Source organism: Orcinus orca, chromosome 5 (genome assembly GCF_937001465.1).
Source record: "Orcinus orca chromosome 5, mOrcOrc1.1, whole genome shotgun sequence".
Lineage (NCBI taxonomy): Eukaryota > Metazoa > Chordata > Mammalia > Artiodactyla > Delphinidae > Orcinus > Orcinus orca.
Genome location: NC_064563.1, coordinates 72,588,415 through 72,615,298, shown reverse-complemented (window position 1 = coordinate 72,615,298; position 26,884 = coordinate 72,588,415). Strand labels below are relative to the sequence as shown.

The 26,884-nt window shown below is 38.6% G+C and overlaps 1 protein-coding gene across 4 annotated transcripts in view; it reads right to left on the bottom strand.

Annotated features, from left to right (window-relative positions):
• CCDC50 (coiled-coil domain containing 50) overlaps positions 1-19,297 on the bottom strand; it is an 82,841-nt gene extending 63,544 nt beyond the window's left edge. For 3 of the 4 annotated variants that reach the window (XM_049710472.1, XM_012536367.3, XM_033403714.2), the window contains exon 1: positions 18,640-19,000. In XM_049710472.1, the coding sequence (XP_049566429.1) occupies positions 18,640-18,688 (49 nt within the window). In that variant the 5' untranslated portion in view covers positions 18,689-19,000. Of the gene's footprint in view, positions 1-18,639 lie in introns of all 4 variants that reach the window. The other variant, XM_004278757.4, reaches the window with a different exon arrangement.
• Positions 19,298-26,884: the final 7,587 nt, after the last annotated feature.

Here is a 26,884-nt window from a genome sequence, read left to right as displayed (position 1 = left end):
TGTCTGTATACATGAGGACATGTTTATTAAGCTAAACAGCCTGAAAGGGTACATAGGATGTATGTGGCATTTTAAAGCAGAATGCACTGTATGCTAAGGTGCTGGCATGAATTTTCAGAATCTGGAGCTAGTCCCCTGAGCTATTTGTTTGATAAAACTGTCTCATGTCCTCAGAAGTCCTCTATAGTTGCAGGCTGCCAAATAGTCCCGAAAATTAGAAAATGTTAATAAATTAATTATAAGGTGAATGAAAAACGTCAAGGATGACAGAACCAAAAAAAAAAAGTAGGAGGAGAGAAAAGTCCTGAGAAATCTAGTAACAGAAAGACATTTTCAGGGTTAATTATCCTTCCATCAACATTACAAAATGATAGAAAGCTCGCCTTTTCATAAAAAGCTCCACAAAGACCAGAACAGTATAACCCAGGATTTTCTGCAAAGTTCTACCAAATATCTGATCTGCTAAAGTCACCACCTTGGTTAGAAGTCTAAAATGTCTTTGAGCATCAAGAGGCTTTAATCCAAAATACCTCTGAAAATAATAAAGGCCCTGGATGACAGGTTGGGTTCCCAAGTTTCCTCAAATATTTCTAAATTTCAGTCACTGTTCATAAAAAGGTGCTGATTCATCACTTTCTTAAAATTATAGAAATTGACTATCAGAAAGGGTCTGAGTAGTTGTTAAGTCCAGCTTTATCCTGTCCAAATAATCATCTGGACTCCTCATAAATATTTAACCACAGGAAGCCCACTTCCTTTCAACACAGTTCCCTTTCGGGTAACTGTAAAATGGTCTGTGGAAGGACAAAACCTGCCAATCTAGAGGTATCATCCCTGGTCCTAGTTCCAGCCTCAGAGTGCACTCACATTCCCTACAGTGTATGTGGGTGTTTTGTACAAACCACTGGCACTCTTCAGTCTGTTGTTTTATACACACGATAGATGACCATCCACATGGCATATTACATGGGCTATATGCACAGGTTAAGTCCTGAAGGTACTCGCCATGATATGGGCAGAGCCCAGGGCTGATTTCTGAGTCTTTCTATAGTGTACACTGACTACAGCTGAAATATTTGATTCTTCAAGTTAAATTTTATTTAGAAAATACTAGAAAAGATAAACATCAAAATCTTAACATTGATCAGGTACTGTGGGACTATAATGTAGCTTATTTTCCTTCTCAAACATTTCTATATTTTCCAATTTATCTACCATGAAATGGAATCTTATTATTTATAATCCCTTGCATAACATTTTATAATAAAAAAATGCATGTTTTTAATCTAATTTAAGCATCTAAACAGTGAAGCAGCAAATATTTACTACAGGAAAAAATAAGTTGCAGTAGCAATGTTATGGATTCAATTTAATTATACTGTTTCCTTAAGGTTAGAGAATAAGTTGTTTTTTTTTTTTAAGGAAAAATGTATACTAACAAAAACAAAGTCTACGTAAGACCCCAAATTTGCATCTGATCTTCCTGAGAACCAAAGCAATCAGGGAAATATGAAAAGTTGTTCAGTTCTCATTATTGTAAAGGAGAAATAACACCAGTTCCTGACTGGAGAGGAATGTTTTACTAGTACCAAACACGAAAGCAAGTTCAGCCACCATGTTGGAACTTAAGTAGAAAACACTGAGTTATATAATGTACTACTCAATAGTTCAAGCATGAGTTTTAAACACGTGTCTACATATACACAAACATATGCACACACCTTCAACAAAAGAACAAGACTGAGCTCAGTAAGGAGACATTTTAAAAAGCAAAACAACTGATTTAATCCCAACATTTAACTCTGATGCAATTTATCAAAATAGGTTCCTGAGCTTTTGTTTTCCCCTAATCCCCCCAATTCAAAGTTAAATGAAAGCCCCAGTAACCCAAACCACTTGTTTGGCAAGGAGATATATTATAGCTAACCACAGACACACTAGATTGCAGGCAAGTGGGTTTTGAAAATGCTGACATAATATAAGTCCTCAAATCAGAAGTACTACTTTAATATCACAGACCATCTGCATCATTATCAGAGACCACAGAGTAACTGGGTAACTTATTGGAAAAGTGAAAATGGCTGAGTTAGAAATTTCCATCGGACAGGGTAAAAGACTGAGGGTGAGAGGAATACTGAAAAAGGGAAGGAAGGTAGCAGGGTGGAAACAGCAGTTTTTACTCATCCTGGTAGAACTGCTGGATAGAGATAAGTCTTTCCATTAGGAAATATCTGACTCAAGTTTTCATAAATGATTAAAAATACCCACAAACACAAACAACCTCACAAGCTTCCTGGGCTACAGGCATAAACTTTATGGACTGGTGCTTTGAAGCCAAACCTTTTTGTGTTGGCAGTAACAGAAGAAAAAAGTTACCCAAGGAAAATTACAACTCTCCAAAACCCCAAGTGAGGTGCATTCACATGGTCCAATGTTGGATGGAACACATATTAGAAAAGACTGCCCTAAACTGAACCAAATCTGTATGTTCTATCCATCCATCATTATTCTATCCACTAGGGTCACAAAAATTTTTTTCACACTATATATGGTAGCCACTAGTCACACATAGCTATTTCTTTAAATTAACCAAAATTAAATTATAAAAATTCAGTCTCACTAAAAACATTTTCAGTGTTAAATAGCCTTATGGGGCTGGTACTTACCATTATGGACAGTGAGGGATACAGAACTTCACAAAAGTTCTGTTGGACAACACTGCCCTAAACAATAATCACAGTATGACAGAACGGACAGTGTCAATTTAGACAACCGGACCACTCAGCAGCATTTAAAACCATTTTAATCGTGTGTGTGTGAGAGAGAGAGAGAGAGAATGCATATTTATATTTTAACCAACAGATACAACTCGCTTTGCCAGTATGGACAACCAAGGGTCCTGAATATATTTTTAGCCTTGTAGTAGCTACTGATTTAACTTCAGAGGGCATTATTTCTCCTATGCTTCTTTTTTCTCAGCCTTAAGGTGGTGGTAGTTTTGCTAACCTCAGCCGGTTGAAAAGAATAAGAGTTGTTGTACATCTATCAAGTAACCACTGTGCAGATACAGTCACAGAAACAAAGTGAACAAACATCCTCTTGGAAAGGAAAGTGAGCTGTTAATTCAATATAGTTAAGGGAATTCGATTCTGTGAAGTACAACTACTACTGAATAACCTACCAGATCTCTAATACCTTACAGATCATTTACCAAAGAACTGTGGATTCTCATTAGCAAATTATGCATTTGTGAATTTCAATTGGCATGTAAAATTAAACTGATCATAATCAGAGGAGCCTTCTCCTAAAAGTACTGTCTTTGGTGCCTTCCTTAAATAACAATTACATTTTACATGGGTGTTCCACTTCAGAACAATTCAGGAATATATGAATTTACACAGCAGCTAAACATGTAATTACTCTTACTATCATAAAAATGATTAAAAAGGAAGCACTCCTGCTTTAAAATGATTCAGTTGATTTCTAAATAGATTTATAAAATTTCATAATTAAACATAGAAAGATGACTATCAAAATTACACTTAGGAAAAAATGAAACTCTTAAACAGTGTTAGAATTCTGTAGTACACTGCACAGAGCATTGGTAATGAGATACTCAGTGAATACTTACTGCATACAGAGGTACTACGGTATAACCAAGAGTAGTACGCTTACCTAGATTCTAATCCTGGCTCTAACACTCACTAGATGAATAATCTTGAACAGATTAATATCACTTACATTTGCTCCCCTGTAATATGAGAGTAATAATAACAACTGTAAGTACTTAAGCACTGCAGGAAATTTTCTTTTTTAAAAAAAGTACTCACAAATTATTCTGATGGAGATAAACCTTCTATGTAGAAAACAACAGACCACTGATAACCACAGGGGTCCTCAAAAGGGTAAAAACCCTTAGACAAGCAAGTAGCAGACAATTTTTTTCAAAGCAATTTTCCACTATGAATATCCTGGTAGTAAAAATTGCTTTCTTTTATTTTCACCCCATGTATCCCTAGAGAAACTCCGACCTTCTGTCCCTCTATTTGACTGGCACTTTTCCTGGCACTTAAGCCCACAAATGGTTTGGCAGCCCTCAAATGGTTTGGTTTCTCTGTTTGCCTTAGCCTAGAAAGAAAAGCCACCCATCTCCTTAAACCTGGGTAGGATAAACCCAGTCATGCATTAAAACCCAAAAGATCACATCAAGCCAACTTAAGTACAAGTTTACACCAAGGGAAGAAAAACCATTTTGGTTTATTGGCTTCATATGACAAGTTTCCTTAAGTACTAGCTACTGCAAGTTCTATTTATCTTTGAACTTTCAACTTCTCTTCTGCAAGTAGATACTTTAGCTAGCACTTTCTTTCTTATTAGGATTAGTAAACATTTCAATTTCAAAAGATTGAGAGTACAGTAATACTCAAAATTTAAAAAAAACAAACTTAAAAAATTGCTCATGGGATAAGCAGGTATGGGAAAAATATTCTCTTACAATCTTGTTCCCATAAAGCAAATGGCAACACTCGCAGTTCCACTGTGGTAACCATCTGTCAGAACTCTACACTCATTTCCAGTAATCTTGGATAATGTAAATCTGAAAGTATGCACATAAAATAAATGGGCAAGTCTTGAGACTTCTGGAATTCTACTCTGATATGCTGCCGTATGCTCAATAATTGGTCATGTTTACTGACTAGATTGTGTTTTTCTAAAAGGTATCTTGAGATCATGGGTACATTCCTAATATCAACTCAGTTTTTACACTTACTAGGGGAATGCCTCCCCAGAAGACCAGGAGATTTCTCTTACAAGCGGCTTATATTAAAAGCAGATTTTGTCTCCTAGAAATACTCTATACAGAAGAAGGTAATGACCCAACAGCAAACTGGAAAAAACAAGCCTGTGTTCCAAAGTACACCCAGAAACGTCCTAAGCAGGTAACAGGGAGTTGTGCATAGATTTTAAGAAGGGATTCTGTCAACCACTTTGGTTCTCCATGTAGTTCATCAGAGGGGATATTTTACTTTATTTCTTTTCTTTTTGAGAAGGAAACCTGTATTCACCTTAGTGGTATTTAAGTTAGATGTGAACTTTTGATGGTTCTCTATTACCAAAGAAGGTTGGACACTCAGTGCTATGGGAAGAGAGAAGCAAAAACTGAAGTTTAGTAATAAACTCCAATAAGAAAGAAGCTGAGATTTCTTCAACAATACAAAAGGGAACAGAGGACATAAAATGGCATGATGGTTCTGATTTGGATTTTGCCTAATGTTTAAAGAGTATTTCAGAGAAGAAAAAACAACTTTGGAGCTATACAGATCAGGATTCAAATATTGCTTTCTTATTGGCTAAAAGATCTTAGGCAAGTTATTTGATCTCTTTGAGCTTCAGGTTCCTCATCTGCAAAATGAGGATAAATGTTGTGAGGACTAAATTAGGTAAGTGAAGGGCCAAAGAAAACATCTGTCACTCAGTAAAAGGAAGTTCAATAAACGGAACTTCCAATTATTACTGGCATCATCAGAGTTAATGAATTCTTATAATTAGTTATTTTCTATTAAGTACTTCTTTTAGTCAGGTCCCACTAAGTCCCTGATTAACACAGATATATCACTTCTGTAGTATAGAATCTATAATGGAATAAGCAATCACTACTTCCTCTTATGAATGTATGGAAATGTTTCCTGGCAAGGAATTACAATATAATCAACAGTTGACTACATTTCAATAGCTCTTTCTAACTTCATATGTTTTCCCATGAGGGAGAACATGTTTCCTATATGTATGCATTGTGGGCCTGAGTTAAAAGGAAATCAATGTGTCTAGAATGTTTAATAAGCTCCACCACTCCAAACTTTTTTCAGTTGAATGTCCCGGATTAGAAAGCAAAGTAGAATTCTATGTGAAAGTCATGTAATTATAGTTTACTAAAATAGAATCATCATCAAAGTATCACCATTAAGAATGGTCGGAGAGTAGACTGTTGAGAAGAAGTGCAGCCATCAAAATCTAAACAAAATATTAACATGTAAATTTAAAATACAGCATGCCTAAAACCAGATGAATTTTCCTAATTTCTGTTCCTTGAATACGCTAGTAAAAGCTTTCTGCCAAATCCACATGGCATTTTGGTATCTTACTATAAGAAATATAGATATCTCTTTCCCAATTTATAGAAATATAATGGCCTTATTGTAGCATATAAGGAACAAACAGGTTGAGTAAAAACAGCCCAGTTCCTCATTCCAGATACCGGTCAGAATTGTAGTTCTGCCTCTGTCAGCAGCTCACCAAGTGACCTTTGACAAGTCACTTTCCAAATCAGAACTTCAGTGTCCTGACCTATAAGGAAACAGTCCAAATTATTTTTAAGAATTCCTCCCACTTAGATATAGGGTAGTATGAAATTTAGTTGATTCAGTATAAGTAATATATATTTGTCTCTTGGATACAAGCACATCATCTAAAATGTCATAACCACAGCCTATATAAAAGACTACCCATACAGGATGACTGTTATGCTAACTTTCTCCTGTACCAAATATTGCTTTCTTCATTGCTGTTGTTGGTTTTACCATTTCTACCATACAAAATGGCAAACATCCGCTTTTATCCACCTTATTTTATGTATAGTAGCCTTAACCACCAATAAATCTTAAAATAACCTTTTGTTCAATCTAGTGACTTATAAAAAGGTAGACTTATCCTGTCTCAACTAGCAGTTCTCACAGAGCCTTCAGTATCATGGTAAAATGAGACCATGTTATCATTCATTCACTGTCCAATGAACGCAATTATGGACAGTACTATTTACTAAAAGGTTAACCTGGGGCCCAATGAACAGAGTACAGACTGGGAAAGCGAACACCCTCAATATTCAGAAGTCTTCTTGAAGATCACCAAATTTAAGTTCAACTAGAATGTGTTCTAAATGCCTTGGATTTCTCTATGTACTGCTACTGAAACTGGTTTCAGTATGGTATATTTGGTTATCCTATAGTATATTTGGCTGTCATGTAATTCCCCTGAAGAGGAAGTGAAAGAAAATCAGGGGCAGCCTGCATCTGTGAACAGGAAGACAAGCTGTCCAAACACCTTTCTGCTCTAAAGGATTGATTCACTTTCTCACTTGTTTTTTAAGAATTCAAAGTCATTTTGATGATTTTTAAAAACTGCTATAATATCTACTTAGAAGTATAAATTGGTTTTTGTAGCACTGCATGTTTTTAAAACAGTGTTAACTTCTAATACACCACATGAAGCTGAAAGAGACTACGCAGTATGCCCTAATTTAGAAAACCATCCTAAAATAAGTATGAATTAAACGTATCCACCCCCAAAGCAAAAATTCTTGAGCTCTTTTGCTCACGCTTTCCCACCCTCTCTTGATCATAGACCATACCAGGTTTATAATCTGTACATTCACCTTTTTAGTTTCCAACTCAAAATATTCAGATTCTTCACAATCAGGAACTCTATAACCAAGAACTTAAAAAATACATGTTACATGTGACCTGTTTAGTTAAAACTTTATAAGAACTTTGACCCTTTTACCTAAAAATAAATTTAAAGGAGAAAACAGTAAACATAAAAAGTCTGAATAGAATCCAATACCATCTAAGAAACTAATTGGATCCTTTAGTAACAGCAACAAAATGATACCAGATCACAATCCTGGAAAATGTACACACTTGAACAGGGTCTTACTTAACTAAAATCAATCCGTAAACAGGTAAGATCATTGCTTCCAAAGGAGCCTACTATGTGTTTTGGCCTTGAGTTAACCTTAACACCAATCAGTCCCCTACAGACATGTGAGAGATGGGGAAATTTCATGCAACAAAAAGTAAAAGTGATTGCTTCTAATCCTCTATTCCTATCCCAGTGAATTCATGCAAATGATCATAGCCCTTATTCTAGTGTCATTAGTTCAGTTAGCTCAGGTCAGTCTGCCCACTGAACATAAGCTGTCAGATACTCTGACAAGTTTTCTGGAGTATCTCCTATGGGTAAGGATCCCCAAGTAGTACTGAGATCAGTCAGCTACCAGTCTTGTCTTGATGGAGAGCTTTCAGACCAATACAGAGGATGAGACATGTTGCTTAAGGAAGTAAGTTAAAAAGATACACAGGAAAGAAACAGGGTAGACTTAACTGAGAATCAGCATTTGAGCTGGGCCTGGGGAGGTAGTGAGAGGATGAGAGGATAGAAATATGCTATATTTAGATAGTATAGAAGGAAATACCATGCAGAGGATTAGGGCTCAAATAACAATGGTCTGGAAAAAGGAAAAGTTGGAGTATTTTAGGGTAACTTGAACAGTAATATCACTGAGACTGAATGTATAACACCGCATTTTGCAAAATACTTTCCTATCCATTTCTTCAATTAACTCTCATGGAAAGTCCATATATTAGACACAGTAAATATTATCTCCAATAAACAGATAAGGAAAGTGAAGCTTAGAGATACTGAGTGTTTTCTCTGAGTCCTTACATCAAATGAGTAGGAAAGATGAGATGTGAAACCAAGGCTTAACAAGTCTAGGTTCAAAGTACTTCCCCTTTCCAAAGAAGTCAGTCTGCTTAAGTTAAATTTTATACAAGCTTCCTTTCAATCTGGACAAATTATTTAATGTATCAGTAAACAAGAGCAAATACTGCAAAATAATTCTAGGAGGAGCTCAATTACTTAAAAGATAAACAGCAGAAATGCACAGAGTAAAATGGTAGCCTCCTACTCTATTTAAGATGAAGAAAATGATACTTATATTACATACCGCCAAGTAAGTACGAATCAGAAATGTGAGCATTTTTACCTCCCTTCAATTACACAAATCTTTTCAACACCCATTCTCCACATTCAGGGGGAATAAATGGGGAGAACCAATAAACAGGAAACAAAAAGAAAACTAACTAATTAACAGTAGAATTTTAGGGGCTTCCCTGGTGGCACAGTGGTTCAGAGTCTGCCTGCCGATGCAGGGGACGCAGGTTCGTGCCCTGGTCCAGGAAGATCCCACATGCCGCAGAGCGGCTGGGCCCGTGAGCCATGGTCGCTGAGCCTGCGCGTCCGGAGCCTGTGCTCCACAATGGGAGAGGCCACAACAGTGAGAGGCCCACGTAAAAAAAAAGTAGAATTTTCGGAAACCCACATATGAAGAGCTAAATGAAAACTTAATTATTCCTACTATCTCCAATTGAGCAGATTTCACTTAGTAATCAATTATGAAATAGAAAACACATTAAGAACCTCAAGACAGTATATGGGAAACAGGTACCCTTCAGGTTTTAAGTGTCAACAAAAACTTTACATTTTACACCTAGAAAGGGTTTTTTAACAAGGACCTTGCTTACTCATCACATCCAGCTGCCTGTGGTATTTCAGCAATGTGTCTTGCAGTTGTGTGGTCACCAGCATACACCTATTCTGGTAAAATTATTAGAATCACCCTTTTTACTCACAAAGTGCCTGGGTTTGGCCTATAAATTATTTGGCAGCGCTGCCTTTAAGCCTCAGTAATTATCCTATTTTGGGGGAGCCTGAGTGCCACTGCAACCAAGTTCCTGGAATTCAGGGATGTTAAAAGCACAGTAAACTGGAGTCTATCAATAATAGCTCCCCAGCCATTTTCTAAACCTTCAGCTTGTCCCTTCCAATATACACACATAGCCAAAATGATCTTTCAAACATTAGCTCTGTGGAGTTTTAATGGGGTAACTTACAAGGGGAAAAGAAAAGAAGAAATGCTTCATGGGTACACTAAAGCCCAATTTAAAATAATGAGGTCTGACCATGGAAAACTGGGAAAACAACAGAAGCAGACATGGCAAGTTAGAGTCCAGGAATCACTGACAGGATAAGGAACCATTTGTAAGCAAAGCCAGAAAGTGATCTGTAAATGCAGACACTGAGAGTGCATAGTCCTTTCCAAAATAGCTGCTGGCAGATGTCAGGCCAATCTCAACGTGCAGATGAGAGGATATGAATCTTAATCAAGTCCCTTGTTTCTCTTCCTCTACTTCTGGTTTCCCATCTAGACAATAAAAACATTTCGAAAGTATTTGCCAACCCTAACATTCTGTATTTTGCTGAATTTCATAATATGAAAGACAAAGCTAATATTTTAAAGTATTTGGTGGGAAGTGCTACTCAAAAATTAGTGAATTTAATACCTAAAGTGAATCATGGACTCCTCTGTATAGTCAATAGGCAAAAAAGTTTGTTGATGGGGAGGCAATGAAGAGGGAAAGATATCCTTGTAAGTCATTTGTGCTTTTACTATATGCAGTTAAAAGTCCTGGAGTAATGCTAATGGAAAGTGACTCAGTCTTTATGACTCATTAGAAAAATAAAAGCCAAAAAAGTCCAGTGGGGACTCCCCTGGTGTTTGGTCATTGAGAAGCTGTATCAGGACTAGAAATGCCCATCACACACTAGGCCTTCAAAGTTTAGTGGTAAATCAACCGAGGTACTTCTGATACAAGTTTCCAAGGAGACAAAGTGGCACTTCATTCATGCAAATGTTCGTAACATGTTTTGAGGAGAGCCAGTAACAAGTAACAAGCTAAGAATCATAAGCAAACTTTTTAGAAGTTGAACTTGTTTACTCATGCACTTCACTCATGAAAGCCCCACAGATCCTTACTCAGAGTTGGCATATGGATTATTCTCACTTTACATAAGATTTCTACCTTGATAATCAATTGTGAAGTCCCTAGAAATTTATATGGAGACCACATTTTCTTTTTAAAAAAAAGTAAAATAAAAATCAGGATGTAAGCCTGTATTTTTAAAAGTCACTACAAAAATAAAACATGCTACACGAGTTCAGCCAATAATAGTCCCCAACAGGGCACCACTATAATTAAGAAAAGTTTTGATAAATGTTCATAGTGATAACTGAAATATCAAAAAAGATTAAATAGGGAAGTTTTTTAAACGGTTTCACTGAAATGGTCCCAAAGAAATTATTGTTTTTCTACAAAGTACCAGATAGTAAAGAATTTAAGCTTTGCTGATCATAGTCTCTGTTATAATGACACTCATCTCAGCATTCGCAGCATGAAGGCAGCCACAGACAATATGTAAACAAATGAGCAAAGTTACGTTCCAATAAAACTTTAGGCATTGAAATTTGAATTCCATATAATTTTTACCTGTCACAAAACATTCTTCTTCCTCTTTTTTTTAATCATTAAAAAATGTAAAGACTATCTTCAGCTCACTTGTATAAAAACAAGCGGTGGCCCATAGGCCATAGTTTGCAAACCCCTATCTTAGAGGAACTAATTTCAATTACTAAAAGGAAAAAAAAAAAAATGCTGCCCATTCTTTAACCCTGATAAAGAAGTGAGTTGCCAATGCAAAAGCTTAAAAAAATCAGAGTAGGGTAGGATCAATCCCTGCATTAGGGTGGCCACAGTATTCTTAGTCATATGTTCCAAATGTCTATTGTAAGTCCAAGAGTATAATCTAGATATAAAAATCTATAGATTCCCGGGACCATCTCCAAGAGATTCAGCTGATATCAAGTAGGGCAGGAATATGTTTATAGCAAAGCTCCCCACATCATCCTAATGTTACACCAAGGTTTAAAGACCACCGACATTTTCAAAATATTTATCTGATAGAAGACTTGAATTCAGAATATGTAAAGAACCCTCAAAACTCAATAAAAAGAAAACAGTCTGATTTTTCTTTCAAAGGCAAAGCTTAGAACACACACTCCTTCGACAAACGATATGAGAATGGGAAATAAGCACAAGAAAAGAGGCTCCAATCATTAGTCATTAGAGAAATGTAAATTAAAGCCACATAAGATAATATTACACTGTTAAAATTTAGATCACACAGCTACGAAACAACAAAACCAGAATTTAAACCCTTAAAAAAATAGTTAAAAATTTTAAAAAATATATCTTGACACTGTAAAGTGCAGACAAGGATGCAGAGCAATTGGAGCTCACGTACATTGCTTGTGGGAATGCAAAACGGTACAGGCCACTTTGAAAAAGTTTGGCAGTTTCTTATAAAGCTAAACATACGTTCACCATATGACCCAGTAATCCTACCCTAGGTGCTTACCCAAGAGAAATGAAAACATGTTCACCCCCCAAAAAAAACCTGTATACAAATGTTTACAGAGACTATTTATAACCACCAAAAGTGAAAACACCCCAATGTTCGTCAACCAGTGGATGGATAAGCAAATGGTGGTACAGCCATACACTGGAACTCAGCAATAAAAAAGAACAAAATTACTGATGCACACATGATGTCAGATGTACTATGGTAAGCGAAAGAAGCCAAACTCAAAAAGCAACTTATTGGATGATCCCATGTATATGACATTTTTGTAAAGGCAAAACTATAGGGACAGCAAACACATTAGCGGTTGGTGGAGGTGGGGAAAAGGGTGGAGCAGTCTGGGGGTTATGTAACTGTTCTGTATCTTGATTGCTGTGGTGGGTACAAGACTATACATTTGTCCAAACTCAGAACTGCATACTAAGAAGGATGCGTTTTTACTGTACGTGAATTATACATCAATGAATTTGACTAAAAAGAAAAAAAAACCCTGATATACAACAAGCAAGACTGGTTTTACATTGGTTCTGGTTTATCAGAAAGCTTTCAATGTTTTTATGTCAGTGTATGGTTACCAACTATTATATGAAGACCTACATATCTTAATGTGTGTGTGTTTGTGTGTTTTAATGATAATAATGACCAAAAAAGACAGTTGTTTTGAGTATGCATGTTTGTCGTGTCCTTTTAAAAGTAGTATCTAGGAACTCTTTTGTACTGGTTTCTAAATTCAAACATCTGGGAATAAATAGTCTAAATAATCCCCAAGGTATATAAGACCAATGATCCTTTGTAGGTCTTATTTAGGATCTAGGGTATCCTAATTTTACAGGTTTGAAGCACAGGACACTTTTAAATAGGTCATCAGTTAAAAACATTAATCCAACAGCCCTTCCAGTGGCTACGTCTGAAACTGCAAATGTAGCTGTGATAAGGTTTATTTTTTTCCCCTTATAGGTCAGGGTAGTTAATTTTAAAATACACTCCTGTATTTAGAGAACTGGGATTTCAAGCAGAGTTTACTTAAGTTTTGTGGTATCACACTGCTTTTTGTTACTGAGGCAAAAATTCATTTATCTCAATCAAAACTTCTATGTTCTTGAAAAGAACTAGAGAAAAAAACATAGCCTATGGCTTTCTTTATTCCCCTAATATGTTTAAACTTCTTAAAATGTCCAAGCCTCTAAACATTAGCCCCTTCAGCTGAGTGTACCAGAGAAGAAATGCATTTTCTAGGTAGAAAAAAACACTGAGGCAGGAGTATGACCTCCTGTAGTTCACCCAGTAATTCATTTGCTGAATCGAAATAAAAACCTAAAAAAAAAAGCTTTTAATTAAAAAATAAAATGAAACCTATGTTAACTCATTAACATTCATATCAAACATTATGCCTAAAATAAGTTGAGAAAAATCTCTGGAATTGTTTTGTCATTCATTATTTTTATTCCACTGTTTTAAATGACAGTATTAACGGAATACATGAGGAATGATTCTTATGCATCTACAGAATAATTTAAAAGAAAGAGAAGAAGAGTGAGAGGGAACAAAGGAAGAGAGAGGAAGGGAGGAGACAGGAAAGGAAGGGGAAGGTGGGAAAGGAGAGAGCAGGGAAGACTGAGCTGTGTGAATACTCAGTTTCGAACTTTTCTAAGGCTAGGCCCCATGTGACAATTTTTAGATACTTAGCCTCAGCGGTTTGATACAACTCACTTTCCCATCCTGGCTCTCAGATTTTCATCTGGAAAATCTGGCTGGCCTAGATCAGTGGTTTTTAATGCTTTCTACTCTGAGATCCTTTTTTTAAAATAGCAATTAACTTTACAGTTTCCCACAAGGGAGAAGTTGTCCTTTATGTACTTGTTAGTTTAAAAAAAAAAAAAAAAGCATTTCTCAAATCATTAAGATAATCTTTATTTTACAATTAACAGCTATTTCATTTTTTAAAAATCACTGATTCATTTAAGAAGGTACTGCATACCTGCATATAGCAATAAACTGAAAGATGTTTTTTTCCCTTATGTGAGAGGCATTCTGGATGCACGTACGGAATTTCAAGGGTTCTTTACAACAACTCCTTGAATTCTACAGGACTGCCTCTCCACCACAGCGAAGATCAGAGAAGAAAAAACATTAGAAAAATAGATTAAAAGTTTTTATAAAGTTAATAGCGGCACTAAGATACATGATGCCCATGGTTAAAAGGCATTATCTCTGCCCTTTAAGAGCTTATGCTCTGAGGACTTTCCTGGTGGCACAGTGGTTAAGAATCCGCCTGCTAATGCAGGGGACAAAGGTTCGAATCCTGGTCCGGGAAGATCCCACATGCCGCAGAGCAACTAAGCCCGCCTGCCACAACTACTGAGCCCGCCTGCCACAACTACTGAAGCCCGTGCGCCTAGAGCCCGTGCTCTGCAACAAGAGAAGCCGCTGCAATGAGAAGCCCGTGCACAGCAACAAAGAGTAGCCCCCGCTCGCTGCAACCACAGAGAGCCTGCACGCAGCAACAAAGACCCAACACAGCCAAAAATAAATAAAAATAAATTTATAAAATAAATAAATAAAATAAAATACAAAAAAAAAAGGGTTATGCTCTGAGAAGGAATATGAAATTATGCCAGAGATAGGATTCCTAAACTAAAAGGGAGCATCTAGTATTCATGATTTACTCATAAATTCATTCACACATTCAAATATTTGCTGAATCTTTGCTGGCTATGTGAAAGACCTGAAGCCAGATGAGGGTAAGGAAAAGCAAGACACAAACCTCCTAACTCAAGATCTAGCTGTGGTCTCATTAAAAGACAATAACAACAACAACAAAAAAAACTGCTGCGGAATTTTGCAGAAGACAGAAAGTGAGTTTGCCCTGGAGCCAGACAATGCACCTCTCAGAGACCACCATCGCATAAGGTACCTAGTGTGCGTGTGATATGCTTTAGATCTCTGGGACTACTTGGTTTACTCACTGCACCAGACATAATTTTGTATTCTTCCCCTTAAAGTTCTGGATTTATGCCATTAACTTAATTTACCCCATTATGCCACTGGGGTGTCCTGGACCTAAAATGAATCAGTGCTTTCTAGGCATACTTCAGAAAATGTATTAACTTTTGTCTTTCACGAAAGAAAAAGGATTTGCTCTCAGAATAGCTAGCTACCTTTATTTCAAGAAATGTCTCTACCAAGTGCACCAATTTCAGATGCTAATCGTGACTGCACTCAGGTGCACACGTGCCTGCACATACACACACACAGAGTTAACTAACTTTGGAGACGGTGGAAACTTCCAGTTGAAGGACAGTAAGGATATATAACACATAATAAAATTTCTTACTGCTGAAAGGAAAGAAAAAAGAAGGTTAGCCCTGGTAGAAAATGGGAGGGTTGATACATAAGTGCTCAATGGCTAAAAGTGGGAAAACGCTAGTGACTAAAAAACTGCAAAGGAGTTAATAAACTTTAAAGGGTCTAGAAATGGCTTTGATGGACAGGCTACAGCACTCAGACCAAAACTTGAAGATAATGTGAAACCTCTGTTAGATGGCGGAAAGGGCAAGATTAGTGATTGGTGAGCAATTAAACTAAGTAGAGAGATAGGAATCAGACTGGAGAGAGGAAAAAAAAGTGGGGAGTGTGGATTGCGGTTTCAGAAAGAAGATTCAGAGAAGAAGCTAAAATTTACCAAAACTCTAAGCTTGTTAACTAATGGACAGTGCTCTTTTTTTTGTGGGGGGGGGGGGGGCGGAGCTCTGATCTAAACTAAAAGACTTTCGGAATATTGCTGGAACCTTTGTCTATTTGAGAATACCTTTGTCTAGCACTCACAAACTGCATGGTGCATTTGAGTTACACATCTACTGATAAAAAGTGGCTGAGAATTATTTTCAATCTTGTGGCAAAGAACCTCAAACGTTTCAGAAGAAATAAAGCACTACTACCAAACAATGGCAACAGTATTTCCATTACAAAAAGTATTTAGATGTTCCAAATATGGTTTTAAACCAGAAATAATGATGTGTGTTGACATTTAGTTAGACGTAATTCTTTTCACTGCATAAGAACTCGCACATGTCCCTTTGTCTCCTATTTTAAGAGATTTCCCAAAGTAAAAATACTGCTGTAGTTATTTTTTTCAAAGGCCTGTCCAAATGTTGAATATCTTTGGCCATCTTAAAACTAAATAAGCAAGCATTCGACTTTAACCTAGAAAAAAAAAGCTTTCAAATAGTCTCTTTCCCTGATGTCAGCTGCTACCCATGACCTCTGTTGAGAAGTTCACAACAAAAGTCCCAGGGCTCCCCATCCTCTCCTAAAGAAAAGGGCAGTGGGAAGGGACAGGCATCCACTGCATTATTCTTCTCAATCTCTATTGGAATCTACCCCATGATCCCAAATTGTAATTGTATATAAAGGTTTAGATTGATAGAAGTAGAGGAGACAGATTTTTAAAACTGGAGTTTAAAAATCTGTGCCAGAATATTAAGCAAATTATTACTAAACTTCCTTTTCAAACTGAGTTGGAGTTTCAGTATTAAGAAGTCTCAATGTTTGTGTTTGTTTTATCCAATCATGGACACCAACTTTATTTTCTTTAATTAGGGTCCAGAAACATCGTTAGGGAGCAACTGGCCATAATTAAGAGTTATATTAGGGACAGATACACTTTATTCGATGTGAATACTTCCCAGATCAAAAACCACACCACCATTAGCACATTCCTAGTATAGTGTATCACTTCCTTTGATGATCTTTGAACTAGAAAAATCAGATGCTTACATAGACAATAATCTTCTCAACAATTTTGGACCACCTTCAAAGTAAATCGATACTTAATTCTAACTTAATGAAACAGCCACAGAAATGTCCTTACCACTTTACCATATCACGTAAACGCGACTGCCAAACACCATGTTGTGCAAAATAAAAGCAATCCAAATGTGTTAAACTCCGGAGTTTAGCAATGGAAAAATTTTGCATTTACAGATGGAAAGTGTTTGTTGAAACCCTTAAGAAAGAATATACTAGAATAAACCATTCATGTCTCGGTTAGAAACCAGAAGACCTAAGAGTAATATAAATGCATACACAGAAAGTGAGTTTCAAGTTTGTTTCAGGTCACTGACATACAGGGAGCTGGGTAAAATCTTAGCACTACCTGACTAATACTTTACATATTAAGGTTGTTTTCTCTCTCTCTCTCTCTCTCTCTCTCTCTCTCTCATACCAGAAAGGTTAATGACAATCTCAAAGACCTGGACTTACAAAGTGTAAATTTGCCTTTCCTATCTCTCAGGCTCCAGACTTGACAGTGTTAAGAAAAGTTCATTTACATATGAATGCCAGAATCTTCACCAAAGCCAGGTTAGGAACTGAAAGGTTGAAAAACACTATTTGATAAAAATCTCAGGCCTAAACTCTTAACATCCTTCAGGAACAACAGGACAGGCCCAGCCCAATTAAAAATTCTACATAAAATCGCCTAGTGTTTGGAACTCTGGGACATCAAGCAGGCAAGCTTTCTTCGGATTCTGGGGTCAGCCTGAGCACCCACAAGCCCCTTTGAATCAAATCAGGTTGGCAATGAAACACGCAGTTCCAAGAAAGCAAAGATTCTTATTTTCAATTCCATATTCCCAAGACAACGAAGACCACAAGAGTCAGCTGAAACAAATAACATCCACTACAAAGACAACCTCTGCAAGCCCGGATAGCACTCTGGGACTTCCATGCTTCCCAAGGTCAAAATAACAGCCAAAGATCACTAAAGATTAAGGCGATCCAGCACCCAAGATCTCAGTTGAAAGAAAAAAAAAAAAAAATACTAGGTCTGGCTGAAGACGAGGAACAAGAAGTCAGTGGGCTACTTGCTAGAAGCCAAGCCAGACCAATACTAATCAATCTTGATTTTTCTGGACCTCAGTATACGGAGCCAGTAAAAATCAAGGTCACAGTGAGTCCCCTGCTCCCCCTTGCTTAGTGCTTTTTGTGAGAAAATGCTCATTTATAGCAGCTTCCCATCCGCTGCTTGCGCTGGGCAGTGCCCAGACTAAACTTTTAAACCTGGAGGAAGGTGGGAAAGTCAGCCAGCCAGACGCAGGGCTAGGAAAAGTAGACAGAAGGAGGGAAAGAGTCAAGTTTCAAAACAAAGGCTCCACAAGGAACTGAACGTCAACCCTTCCCCACTTCCTAGCCTTCAAGTTAGCTAGACTGGGCCTGAATTTTTAGGACACATCTCCCTGCTCTGGAGCATTCACTAACGGCATTTCTCTTCCCGAGAACCTTTGCACAACCACTTGATGAGGGTGGTGCTGACCTCTCTCCCACAATCTCCTCAAGTAGGAGAAAACTGAGGCTCAGAACGAAAGTGACTTGCCCAAGGTCCCACAGCAGAGCCTGAATTCAATTCCCTCCCGGCCAGGGCGGGCCGGCACCAGGTGGGCGCCGAGCGAGCGCCGCTGGGGACGCCGAGACGACGCCCCCGCCGGGAGGGACGCCGGGCTGGGAGCCGGAGGGGCCCCGGCGCGCGCTCCACGGCCCGGCCCCTACCTTCCTTGACTCCCGGCAGCTTGGATTGGTCGATGGTGACTTCAGCCATGTTGGCCCGGGCTCCGGGCTGCCCTTCGCCTCCCGCTTCCCGGCGGCCGTCGGCACCGAGCGCGGCCCGGAGCGCAGCAGGAGCAGCAGCAGCGCCCGACGCGGCGCAAAGTCAGGCCGGCAGCGCGCGCGGGCCCGGAGGACAGAGCGGGCCGCCGGGCAAGGACTGGCGACAAAGGCGGCGGGAGACGGGCCCCGGCGCAGCAGGCTGGCGGCCCAGCTGCCCCGCCGCAGCCACCTGCTCCCGCGCCCCCGGCCCAGATCGATACCAAATACCCCGAGCCCGGAAATGGACCCGGGCCGGCCAGTACGGAGGGAGAGAGGAGACAGAAAGGCCGGCGGGCGGGCAGGCGGGCCTGGGTGGGGAGGGGGAGGGGAACTGCAGGTCTGTAACCGCAATCGCGAGTGGCTGGCGAGTGCAGATCGGCTCCCGCGGCCGCCTCCCTGCTGTCTCCTTTGTGCCGAGTGACGCGCGCCCGAAGCTGGGGCCCGGCGGTGCCCCCGCCCCCGCGCCCTGCCTCCCTCCCGACGAAGGGTCGCGTCTGTCGGTGTGGGGCTTTGTGTCCTGAAGGCTTCCTCAAAAAGGCCGCACGGGCCCCCCAGAACACAGTCGTTACTGTCTCCGGTGTAGTCCCCATTCTGTGAGCTGTTTCCACAGGATGCTTTGCTGTGAGACTGGCGCTCTCGGGCACTCTTTGCCTCCTGGGATTAGAGGAAAGGTAATACATGGGCGTTAAAAACCTCTGCTACAACTTACAGAACTAAAGAGCAGCTGATCAAAATCTGGACCAGTTAGGAGAAGAGAGTGTTCACAGTCAGCCGGGGGAACTGAGTCATTCATTCATCAGAAATGCATGAATGTCTACCAAGTGTGATTTTTAGGTTCTGAGGGTGATAACAACGTGTGTCAGACATCTCTCTCTTCTGGCATGTCACACATTGGTCTATAATTGTGACATTTTTATCTCCTCGAAATAGACAGCATCTCCTGTCTGCATCTCCTGGCAACAGAATTCTCCCTCCCTATGGGAAGCCCTCCTCAGGAGGGCCTCCTCTCACAAGCTGGTACAACCGGAGAACCTCTCCACCATCAGCTAGCTTCCTCCCTCATCCACATACATTCATCTAAGGATGGGTGTGTGACCGAGACAGGTCAAGCAGAATACTTCTCTGGGGTTATTATATAAAGAAGGACAGATAAGCATTCTATTTCTTGTGGGGAGGGTTTCTCTTCCTAGTAGACAATGAAGCCAAACTGAAGACACAAACCACAATAGCAAACCAGCTGGTCCCTGGAGCAGCTGGGATTCCGGCTGCTCTGCATTCTGGGATTTACCCCCAGCATCTTCTCAATTTAGGCTAGTAATTTTACTACCTTAAACTAGTAAAAGTTGATTTTCTGTCACTCACAGCTCAGAGTCACAGTATGAGAGGCCATATGTAGGAGGTTTTATTTGGACTTGACATTGACTAAGGCCAGAGAAAAATTAAGAAAGATTTTCTAGGCCAGAGGGTGGCAAACCGTGGCCCATAGGCCAAATCCAGCCCGCTGGATCTGAATGACTGCTTTTTATGTGTTTAAATGATTACATTTAAGTGGTTATAGAAATAACATAATATTTTCAATTTTGCCTCTTAGGACTCAAATTATAAAATATTTACTCTTGGACCATTTTCAGAAAAGGTTAGACAACCCTATTACTAGGCAGAAAGAACACCCAGTAAATTAAATGTGTAAATAGAAAGGAAGTACTATTAGAAATGTAGTTTTGTGAGGATTTTTAACTTGCCTGCCTCCTGTGACTTTTTTTTAAACTTCCTGTGGTCATAGAGAATATTTATAATAGCAGTATTGTCTGTTTCCCTCCCCAAAACCCATTGTCTTCACTGCTCTGTCATGCTCTGCCCTCAGAGGCTGACATTTATGAATATATCACCAGGGCCTCCTTGCCCTGTGGCTTCTTCCTTTTGAGTTAGACGAACACACAGCACTGGCAGAAGATCAAAAAAGGGAGGAGAGAAATATCAGGTGTGTATTACACTCCTTTCCTTTATGCTAGGCCAAAATTTTGGTCATACTGTGTCCCTCTGACTACAATGCCTGTCTAGAGCCCTCCTTCCCATTGTTCCAGCTCTCATGGGTCTCTAATAATACCATTTCTTTCCAGTGCCCCTTCAGGCCTAGGATAGTAATGGCTTCACTGCTGTTCCCTTAACCATACCCACGCCTTGGTAAGTAGTCCCTGCATTTTATTCTTTCCAGTTAAACCGTTTTGAGTGTGGCTTCTGTTTCTTGCCTAGGCTCTGACTAATATGGTTAAGATATGCCAAAGGGTCATTGCTTTGTTTTCCTTAAAAATATCTACATTTCTTATGATCTTCATAAGATCATAAGCCGTATTGATCTATTCATATGATCTCCACTTCCTATTCTCTCATTCTTTCTTGAACTTATTCCAATCATACTTTTTAGCGTCACTGCTCCAAAAACAGCTGTTTTTATTAGAATTAACGATGACCTCCATATTGCCAAATCCAGTGGTCAATTCTCAGCCCTCCTCCTATTGGCTATTACCATGTAATAGATATGATTCTATTCATCTTCTTGAAACATTTTTTGTTTTGGTTTTTGTATTTTTGCTTATCTCATTTAGCTCCCAAGACAGTTCTACACCACTAGCCACTTTGTTCAAAAATTATCCAAACCAATGAAAGCTCATTTTGAGGGTTCTTCTGGATAGTGGTATCTGCCAGTTATTGGAGATAGTTATAGGCTAGCAGCTCCACCCAAATTGTTTCTACTAGGTTACAAAAAATGTCCAAATTCATATAATACACATTTATTAGCACATAGGTACAAAGTCATAAAACCTGCTCTGCAAACTTAATACAGTCCCAATTCTTTATCCTTTTATAGGCTCTAACTACACAGTCCATAAAAGATTTGTGCAAACACAGCCATAATTTTGGAATCATGCGTTGGGTATTGTTGCACAGATTAAAGGCTGAAAGGCTCTCTTGGTTCTTATACACTCTTCAAACAAGAGTGGGGAATTTCTTTAAAATATTTCAGTCAATCCACATATCTACATATTTCAAGTGCCCCCGATTTTAAATGCATTTCTAATATTCATTAAATTATGCTATAAAAGTTCTGTTATTAATCTAAGATTTTAAAAAATAGCTTAAGTTCTCATAATTTTCTTTAGAGTGTAGCCTTCTGGTAAAATCCTAGGTTACAACACCTGCAGTTTGTATTCCTAGTTAGGCAACTGACCACTCCTAGAATGTACACCAAAACTAAACACACACACACACACACACACACACACACACACACACACTCCTATATCACATTCTTTGGGGGTTCCTCCCAATTTCCTAGACCTTTATTTATTTATTTTTTTGGTGGCCACACCATAAGGCATGCAGGATCTTAGTTCCTGGACCAGGGATCGAACCCGAGCTCCCTGCAGTGGAAGCACAGTGTCCTAACCACTGGACCATCAGGGAAGTCCCTTCCTAGACCTTTAAATGCTGGACTGTTTCAGACAGCACTTCAGTTTGCAAACTATTCTTACTACTTTGGGTAATTCATTCAGTCTCTTTGCTTTAATTATTAACTCTTGGGTAAATGAAATTGCCAATATGGAACCATTTTGACTGACAATTAATATGGTTCAACCTAATATTCTGACAACTCCAAAATTTATATTTTCAACCCAAACTCTCCCATGAGTTCCATATTCATGTATCCTACTGCATATGTTTCATATTCATTCAAAGGTTTAATTGGCTGTGGTGTCAAATACTGTTGAAAAAATAAGGGCAACAAGGACTGGAAAAGAGGACTTTTGATTTGACATCTAAGTTATTCACAAGGAAAGAGCAATTGTAGAGTTGAGAGCCAGTAACCAGATTACAAAGTTTAAAAAATGAATGAGGGTGTTTCAGTAAAGATGGTGGATTGAACCTATGTATCTAATTCATTCTCTCCTGAAAACCCACTAAAGCCACACTCCCATTGAAATATCAATCAATTTTTAAATTTTTTATTGAGTTATAGTTTATCTACAATATTATATAAGTTACAGGTGTACAATGTAGTGATTCACAATTTTTAAAGGTTACACTCCATTTATAGTTATTATAAATATTGGCTATATTCCCCCTGTTGTACAATATATCCCTGTAGCTTATTGTATACCTAATAGTTTGTAGCTCTTAATTCCCCACCCCTATGTTGCCCCTCCCCCCCTCCACTGGTAACCACTAGATTGTTCTCTGTATCTGCTGAATCACCTACATTTTATAATACAAGTCAGAGAATGTCACTCCTTTGTACTTAAATCTCTAGTGGCATCTCATCTTTAGAATACAATCCAAAGTGCTTACGATAATCTGCTAGAATCACCCCTAGCACTCTGATTTAATTTCCTTCCTCTTATACCCTAACTCACTGGCCTTCTCTCACCCTGGCATCTTGCCCTTCCTCCTTGATTTTCCTCCTAGGCCGTGCATATTCTTGCAACAGGACCTTTCACTTAACTGGTCCCTCTTCCTGGAAAGCCTTCACCCCACCCCACCCCTTGCCAAACAACCTCTTGATGTGCTTCCTCAATTTCATTCAAGTATCTATTCAAATGCCACCTTCTCAGAGAGACATTTCCTGACCTTATCTAAAATAGTAATCCAATCCCTGTCGTTCCATATCTTGTCTCTTTTTTCTCTCCAAGTCAGTTAGTTATTCCTGCAGATATTATTTGTTTATTTATTATGTCTGTCCAGTCTAGTAAGAGGATTGAAACTTTGCCTATGTGAATTTTTACTGTGTCCTAAGTACATAGAATAGTGTTGGCACATAATAGCTGTTCACAAAATATGTATTGAATACATTGTTGAATAAAGCATTTGGTAAAGAGGTATTAAAGCAGATCATGACCACGCTGATCAAACAATATTTTTGAAAGTAAATTTTTTTAATGTTTTTTTAAAAACTGAGTTTTAAGAAAAAAATCTAGACCTTACTAGATAGTAGACATCATTTTTAAAAAGTTAGAGAAACAACTGGGTTAAAAAGACAGAAATCTTGGGCTTCCCTGGTGGCACAGTGGTTGAGTGTCCGCTTGCCGATGGACGGGACATGGGTTCGTGCCCCGGTGGGGGAAGATCGCACATGCCGCAGAGCGGCGGGGCCCGTGAGCCATGGCCGCTGAGGCTGTGCGTAAAGACAGAAATCTCGTTTTGCCAAGAGGAAACGTTAGCTTATATACCACCATGTCCTGAAGTCTAACTTTTGTTTACAGGGTATTTATTTGTTACATATAAATACATTTCCAGTGTGAAAAAATAAGGAAAATAAAAAATAAGTATGGATACCACTGTCACTTGGGAGATTTTTCATGACTACCACGAGAGTGCAGGCAAGAGACAGTAATGAAGAAAGTGAGTCTATATGGAGCCAGAGCAAGGGATTCTCATCCAAGAGACTTGGCAGGGACTAAGGTAGGATGTCAACAGTCTTCATATCCAGGGATATTAAGCACACTGGCATAGGTTCTGACTTGTGCAAGGAGGATCATGATCTAATACAGAGCTAAAGCAAGATTCAACAGTGTGAGCTATGTTAAAAGGTTTCTAACCTCTGGGGGACAAATACCTGTATGCTGGAGTTACTTTCATAAGTTCCACTAATTTATATATATATATATGTATATATAAGGAATTATCTGCAAATTGCATAAATTATAAATCTCTCATAAAGCATATTTCTAGTTTTTAAATGAACTCAAGTGCATTTGTGATTCATATACAAAAATTTATTTACAAATGTTACTAAGATCAGCATAGCTTTCTGTGATTATGTACTTTTTTCAACCAAAGGTAACTAAAAAATATTATGTATGGAGGAAGGTCTTAATTAAAAGGAGATCTTCAACCTAGAAAAGATTGGAATCCACTCTTAAAGATGAACCACATAGTCAGTTTTTCTCCAGGAGACCCATAATTTAGGAATCTTCTTTCCACATGTTATTTTCCCCATGATACCTATAACTAAAAGGGCAGGACTATAAATTCAAATTGAGAGAAGGAAACAGGATGAACCTGTGTAACTCAAGCTGTCAGCAGTGTAATGGTCTTAGTAGATTCTTGGGTAAACACATCTAGGGAATTCCTGTCCTATAACACATTTATGAGATTTTTCATTATTTTGCTTGGCTCTATGTGGAGAATGCTTGAAGTATGAAAGCCGTTCAGTGCTAGAGAGAGCTGTATTAAAGATATAAAAATATGCATGAGAAGTTTACACATTGATTACAGTGGCTACCTCTGAGTGGTGGGAGAAGGGGAAAGAATAATGGATGCAGGAAACTGTGAGTAGTAGATTACATTTGCAAAAATGACCACAATATTGATTCCTATCACATGCCCTCTTGCGCTATGAGGTTGTAGAGCTCCATCAAAACGTAGAGTCTAATTCTCCTCGCATTGAATCTGTGCTGGATCTGTTACTACATTGACCAGTAAAACGTGGCAGAAGTCATATTCTGAAACTTGAAAGCTCTGGCATTAAGAAGACTAGGCAATTTCTGTTTTGAGGCTCTGAAAGAAGTAAGGTTCCTTGTAAGAAATCTGACTATCCTAGTATCTCCTTGCTGTGAGAAGCTCAACTAGCCATGTGGAGAGGCTATCTGTAAGGGAAGAAAGATCCCCAGCCTGAACCCCTAGTGGAGCTCCCAAATGACAGCCAACGCCAAGAGGATTGCCAAGCATTTTGGATGTGGATCTTCAAAACCCAGCTGAGACATTCCAGATGAAGCCAGGTGGGACAGAGGTAAGCTGTCCTCACTGACCTGAGGCAATTTGTTGAATACTGAACAAAGAAATGAACGTTACTATTTAAAGCTAAGAAGCTGTAAAGTGGTATATTATATAGCAATAAATAACCAAAAAAGTATGTTTCAATTATATCTGTAAAGTTTCAGTTGTTTGAAAAGCCACATATTTGAGACAAATATGGAAAATGTTGACCTTGGTCTGTGTGTGGTGATATTTTCCATTTTTTTCTTTACATACAAAATATTACATATTTCATAATTTGAAATTTAAAAGCATATTTATACTTGCACTTCTTGCTAGGATAGAGTAAATCGTTCCAAACATGTCCTCCATCCATAAACAAGTATAAAGCTGGAAAAAATGTATGTGGCAATGTTGACAAGTCCTGGGCTTTAGGGAGTGTGATGCCTGAGAGAAGAGAAATACATGAAGTGAGCTCCCATGCTCTTATTAACTTTGTAGCTTGGTACAATTTTCCAGCTTTTATAAAGGGAGTGGAGTCCAAGCAGAGTCTCTCTGGGGAGGCATAAAATAGAGTACAGGACTGCTGATACAATTAGAACTTGTGGGGTAGGGGACTGAAGAAGCAGGAGCTGCACACAGGAGTTCCCAAGTCCTTGGTCAAAGCCTGCACTGCATATCTGCCAGATGAAACCCTATGAGGCCTAACGGAAAGCAGTTTCCACAGAATAGAGGATGGAATGGGCACTCTAGAGGGCACTAGATGCTGGGAAATGTTAAAGACCCACTCAGAGTGGAGAGACCTCATTAACACGTCTGGTATTCAGGTAAGCTACCAAAGAGGCCATAAGTTTTGTGGATAGCCTACCTGCAAAGGATATTCTGTAGCTAACCTAACACAGCCTAAAACCAAGCTTTGACAGAAGAAGAGCTTCTAGCAAATAACCGCCTGCCGAGACAAAACTCAACAATCATTAAAAAAAAAAAAAAAAGGCAATTTAATCCAGACTCCTTACAAAGTATCATGCAAAATATTCAGGAAAAAGAAAAAAGTTTTCCCACCAAAAATTACTAGACACGTAAAGCAGTAGGAAAATGTGATGAATAATCAAGAAAAAAGCAATCAGAGGGGACAAACACCAAGATGACCCAGATGTTAAATTTAGCAGGCAAGGACGTAAAGAGGCTATTTTTAGCTGTTATTAGAAATATTTTTAGGGACTTAAAGCAAGATATGTGGTCATAATGGATAAACGACTAGAAACTCTCAGCGAAATAGAACTTACACAAAAAACAGTGAACAGATATAGAATTTTAGCAGATTAAAACCAAAAACATAAATGGAAATCCTTGAAACAAAAAGTACAATATCTGAAGTGAAAAAAAATCACTGATG